Here is a 6,046-nt window from a genome sequence, read left to right on the forward strand (position 1 = left end):
ATAAATTTACATAATAAAAATCTTTTCTTTTTGTCATGTTGTTGCTATTGTATTATGTATGTTTGTATTCAACCTCATTCACTCTGATCTGATACTTCTAATTAGATGGATTTATGGATTTCAGCTGTGTTTAGAGCTCTGCAATAAATTAATTTAAATTTAGGAAATTGTTTGAAAAATCTGGATTTATTTTTTTTTAACTGCTGAACTACTTGGGCTTCCGTAGTTCAGAGTGATGTCAGTGCACCCAGGGCCCTGTTTCACAAGCATTTCTGACAGTTTGTATTTTCTTTTATTTGTAATTCAGTTTAATGGGGACAAACAAACGGACTACAATTGAAAATTAGATTAAAATAAACTTTTAGAGGTGTCAAACGACTCGGGATTAGTGTGGAAGTTCACCTTCCAGCTGGACAACAATCCTAAACATACAGCCAAAGCTGCGGTAGGATGATTCATGACAGTTCATGTCAAAGACTACACTTTAATCTAACTGAAAATTCTAGAGGAAGACTTAAAAATGGATTAAAATGGACATTCTTCAACCAATCTGATCACACTTAAGGTATTTTACAAAGAATCGTCCAAAATCTGCCCAAATCTGCAAAGCTGACATTGCCTTAAACAGCCAGCTGTTGTAACTGAAACAACAGTTTCAGTTATAACAGCTGTAACTGTTGTAACTGTTACAGCTACAACAGTTACAACAGTTGTAGCTGTTGTACAACTGTACAGCTGGCTGTTCAGTTACAACAGCCAGCTGTTGTAAGTGAAACAACAGCTGGCTGAAAATTTTAGGCACAAACAGTAGCAGGTATTTATAGAAAAAGCTTCAAGAAAATGTAATTTCTAAAACATGGGTTTGTGTGGTTTTAAGTGCTGTCTTAGTGCTTCAGGTAGTAACCATTTGTCACCGTATGATTGTCAGCACTGTTGGACCTAATTGCAAGGAATGGCTTCACTCCCAGACACGGCTCCCACTCAGACTTCAGCGACGTTTCCGGGCCTCGACAGCGACAGGCCCCGCATGAAGACACCAAGCCAGAAGAAAAACCTTCAGACACCTCTAGATCTTACACGGCAGAGCAGCTGGAGGCCGTGAGAAGGTACGGAATAAATGGAGGTGCTGTTGACGTAGTTGCATTTTTTCTTTATCTGCCCTTCACATTCCTAATCGTGCTGTTTTGCATGCAGAACAAAACAATGCAAAGACTTCTACGAAATCCTCGGAGTCCAGAAAGATTTCTCTGAGGACGAGCTCAAGAGGTCGTACAGAAAACTGGCTCTGAAATTCCACCCCGACAAGAATCAAGCGCCGGGCGCCACAGAAGCATTTAAAGGTGATTCGGTCAGAAAGTCAGAAAAGTCAAACATGAGACAAGACGTGTAGAAAGGACCACAATTGTTCATTTCTCGCAGCTATCGGAAATGCCTACGCCGTCCTGAGTAACGCAAACAAAAGAAGACAGTACGATCAGTGGGGAGAAGAGGGAAGGCATCCGTCAAGCAGCGGCCCGGAAAATGGAAATTTCGAGCCAGACATCTCACCCGAAGATCTCTTCAACATGTTCTTTGGAGGCGGTTATCCATCAAGTAAGTGTCTTTCAACAGCCATCTACTTAAGATGAAACTGATAAACCATTCTTTACTATTCTAGGTAATGGTCATGTGTACACTAATGGGCGGATGCGTAACCAGAGGCGGGAGAGAAGAGAGCGACCAAGAGATGTAAGTTTATTGTTGTTACGTTATTTGTACATCCTTCTGATGAATTGTTTTATTTATTTATTTATTTATTTATTTATTTTAGATCTGGTTTTGTTCTTTGATTACTTCACAACTATCTATTTTTCACCGTTGATATATCTATTGTTCATACAGTACAGCAGCTTAAACAAAAATAGTTTACAAAGTTTTGTATTTTACGTGTAGCATACTTACCATGAGTTCTTCTTCCTCTACATTACTATTATCACTATTACTATTTTCATTATTATGTTTTACTATGGCTGTTTTTTTTTTTTTTTTTTTTTTTTTTTTTTTACAAATTGCCTTTATTTATGTAGTACTGTATCAGTTGTTGATTACATTTTTACTCCATTAGTTAATTACTTTAATTAGCAGGTTTCTTCTATATTTGTATGTCTTCACATTGTTTTATTTTGACGATTTAATTCCATCAGTTATGCTTCAACTCATTTAGTTTCTCATTCTTAACTTTAAACACTCTTTAACATTTCTGCATTTTCTTTTTGGTATTCTGAACAAGCAATGGCTAATATTAGAGTTGACTAAGGGTTAAAAATATGTGTTGAATTTTGACTCTTAGCACACACTGGATACCAAGTTGTACAGTCAACAGTGTGTGCTGTGTCTGTGTTGTGATTTTCATTTTTGTTTGTTGTATATTTGCAGCTCTCGGAGTAAATGCGGCATACAGATAATGTGGTGTCGCATAATCGCCAGCAGGGGGTGGCATTTAGTCGCTCGCCATTTTACAAGGTTGAGACAACGCTTCCCTTCAGAGATGTTTTTCTGTGTCACATCCGCAGGGAGGTCTGGCTGTCTTTGTGCAGGTCATGCCCATCCTCATTCTGGTGATTGTGTCGGCTCTCAGTCAGATAATGGTCAACAGCCCCTCCTACAGTCTCAGCTTCAGGCCGTGAGTGTGACCTCCTGTTCTAAAACGGTGCACAAGAGTGTTAAATAACACAGCCGAACGGTTGATCTGCCTGACCCAGAAGGACTTGAACGAGATATCATCTTTAAGCAAAAATTACCAACCCAGCTTAATTTAACCGTGAACTTTAGAACTGTTTCTCACATTACAGCCACAAACCTCAGTGTGAGGTTTTATTAGAGCGACTCTTGAAACTGGTTTGCAAATAAGAATCTGACGGGTGTGAGGCTCATTTGTATTCAGACCCGTTTACTCTGATATCCCGAAATAAAATCCAGTGTATCCAGCTGCCTCAAAAGTCATCGAATTGTGAAATAGATTTCACTTTTAATCATTGTTAAAAAGAGCCATAAAAGCCATACAACAACCCTATGGTACAGTTGTGGGGTCGGGAGAGAGATGAAACCAGAGAAAAGGTCCGACCTTCCAGTAAGATAATGATAGTAAATACAATAGATTTAAATATTTACAATGCTAAATCCAATTGAAAACCTGTTGCAAGGCTTGAAAATGAATATTTCATCCAATCTAACCAAAACTGGACTTTTTTGCAAGAGAAAACCGGACACAATTTTCATATGTTATTATTTTTTTTCCTTTTCTATTCCAAATTATACTCCACAACCCAAAAAATGCATCAGGACTTATGATTTAAATGTGAAAACATTTGATTTTCACAAGGCATTGTAAAGTCATAAGTTGCATGAAAATAATCTATTAATTTTATTAGATTTTCAGAAACAGATGGTTTTAGAGTTTTTTTTGTTTCGTTTGTCTTATGGAAACTTTTGCTTTTGCAATCTGAAATACCTTTTGAACTGAGCCGAGTTGATTCAGGGCCCAGTGGGTCATTCCTGCGCTGCCTGCTGTCATATGATATGTCTCCCACACGTTTGTCTTATCTCCCGTCAGGTCAGCTGGCTACACGCAGAAGAGGCTGACTGAGAACCTGAAGGTGCCATATTACGTGGGGGAGCAGTTCTCCAAAGAGTTCACTGGCATGAATCTGAAAAATCTGGAGCGGAGCGTGGAGGACGACTACATTTCAAACCTCCGCAACAACTGCTGGAAAGAGAAACAGCAAAGTAGGGCTTCTTCTTGCATCAGGCCGGGCCAGGCTGAATCTTTTGCAACGCTCGGAGAGGTTTTTGCAGCCCTCCTCGTATATCTCACATGACTTGTTTGTGTGGTCTGTTGCAGAGGAAGGAATGCTCTACAGGGCTCGCTATTTTGGAGACAGTGAGCTGTACCAGAGAGCGCAGCGGGCTCGAACTCCAAGCTGCGCCAAGCTCTCAGAGATCACGGCCTCCTTGCATTAAAACGCCGCTAATCTTACGTTAGTTCTCCAGAATAGGATTAGTTCTGATTATCTTTCCTCTTGTTGCCTTCAGGTTTCTAGAATCATCCCAAAACATGACTAACACAAAGGCTGTAAATACATACGCTTCGACATCCTCAAGGCCTTACGTAGCTAACGACACACGAGTAAAACACTTCCTCCCTCTCCACTCTCTTTTCTAAGTTCACGCGATTGACATAGAAGTCTTCGTATGTGTGTGTGTATATATATATATATATACAGCCATGAATTAAAACAAAGCCATTTATCACATCTTGACAAGGGAACAAGATGTAGATTTGATGTGAAGCCCGAAAGAACAGAAGCCATGAAGATGAAAAAGATTGCTTCACCTCTGTAGGGCTGAGAAGCCAGTGTCGAACCAGGCACAAAGTTTAGCTATAAATAGAAATGCGGATGTTAACTTACACAGCAGTTTAAAAGATACCATGTTGAATGCTTCCTCCTTTTTTTCTTTGTTTTTTTTTTCTGAAGTCAGAGGAGAAGCTGTTTCCACTGACTCTAAATGCACATTCTAACTATGCAGGGAAATTGGTGTAGCCTCTGATTAACACGTGCACTCACGGTTTGGGCGTAGTTAGACATAGTCTTTTGTTCTAATGTGCTCGAGAGACAAGAGTCAGGAGATAATCCTGTCACTTTTTGTCCTTTGATTAAACGAAGGTCGACCATGTGGTTTTACCTCACTTCACTTTGGATGCAAGGCGTCGAAAAAGTATTTACATCCCTCGAGGTTTTTCACATTACGTGAAATAAAATCGGGATTTATTGTGATAGACCAACAGAAAGCCCCTCAGAAGTCTTTTATTACGGCCACCAACTGTTTCTTCTTATATTTTTTGTATTTAGCTGAACACAAATGCATGCATTGATTTGCAAAAAAATAAAATTGTGTTCTGACAACGTTCCCTGTCTGTTCTGAAGAAAAGCGTGCCATGTCTCACAGCTGGGATGATGCGTTCAGGTCAACGCTTCGTACTCGTCTTCCTTCACACGTCGCATGTAATCCGGAAAGTTCAGTCTTGGTTCCATCTGACCAACCACCTCGTTTTTCTTCTACCTCTGGACTGATAGGGCCATGGATCTGTGCAGCTCCTACAGACTCACATGAATGATGAGTTCCTTCCTTTACCTATCAATTTAGGTGAACAACAATGGCTTTCACTATTAGTTCACGCCTGAAGGTGGAAACCTATTTCTCACCCTTTATTGAGGGGTATCAGCACAATTTCAGCTCACGCTTGTCACTATAAAATTGTGGAAAACCTTGTGTTCCCTTCATTTTCCTATCCCGGTAATGCTCTACTTTGTGTTGGTATATCACATAAAATCTAAAAAAAAAATAAATAAATAAATAAATACATATGACTGTAAAGTGTCAGCATATGAGACGGTTCAAGGGGGGGTGAATACTTTTGTAAGGCACTGTGCCAAAAGGATGAAACGTGTGCTTATACCCACCAAGTGGGACTACAGCAGGATGTAGGTTTTCGCTGTGTATTGTCTCTGATACATCTCATATTTTAGTTCGGAACACGATATTTATTCTTTGTATCTTATTTATTACATACATCATCCAAACTAAGAGAAAAGTAGAACGACGTCTCACTTTTTTTTTTTTGTCCCCCACTGTGTTTCTACTCCCAGATAAAAATAAAAATGGATGCCTGAACATGTTGAATGTGACTCATTGCTGCGAGCAGAACAAGCATGGAGGCGAAAAGAGAGAGAGAGACAAAGAGAGAGAGAGGGAGAGAGAGAGAGAGAGAGAGAGGGGAAAAAAACAACAAAAAAACAAAACAAAAGCTCAGTCAGCATATTTAGTACAAACTGTGCCGGGAGGCTGACTAAGGCTGGGAAGTGGACACATGGCAGCGCGCACGTTCACACTTTTGAGAGTGAGACGTGCAGCCTGTCCCGAGCAGCAGAGAGTGCAGCGTCACATTCTTTTCTCTATAAATAAGTTCAGCTGTTTTCAGCAGAAGTTGCAACTTTTTCTCAGTGAC

At 39.8% G+C, this 6,046-nt stretch overlaps 1 protein-coding gene across 1 annotated transcript in view; it reads left to right on the plus strand.

Moving 5' to 3' along the window:
- The window catches only part of LOC106940885 (dnaJ homolog subfamily B member 12-like), an 11,608-nt gene extending 5,896 nt beyond the window's left edge, over positions 1-5,712 (plus strand). The window contains exons 2-8 of the mRNA XM_015023752.1: positions 929-1,106; positions 1,195-1,340; positions 1,420-1,593; positions 1,658-1,728; positions 2,553-2,662; positions 3,593-3,765; positions 3,881-5,712. Of these exons, the coding sequence (XP_014879238.1) occupies positions 929-1,106; positions 1,195-1,340; positions 1,420-1,593; positions 1,658-1,728; positions 2,553-2,662; positions 3,593-3,765; positions 3,881-3,999 (971 nt within the window). The 3' untranslated portion in view covers positions 4,000-5,712. The remainder of the gene's footprint in view (positions 1-928; positions 1,107-1,194; positions 1,341-1,419; positions 1,594-1,657; positions 1,729-2,552; positions 2,663-3,592; positions 3,766-3,880) is intronic.
- The last annotated feature ends 334 nt before the right edge of the window (positions 5,713-6,046 follow it).

This window comes from Poecilia latipinna, unplaced genomic scaffold (genome assembly GCF_001443285.1).
Source record: "Poecilia latipinna isolate Pla-1442-1.1 unplaced genomic scaffold, P_latipinna-1.0 Scaffold3402, whole genome shotgun sequence".
Lineage (NCBI taxonomy): Eukaryota > Metazoa > Chordata > Actinopteri > Cyprinodontiformes > Poeciliidae > Poecilia > Poecilia latipinna.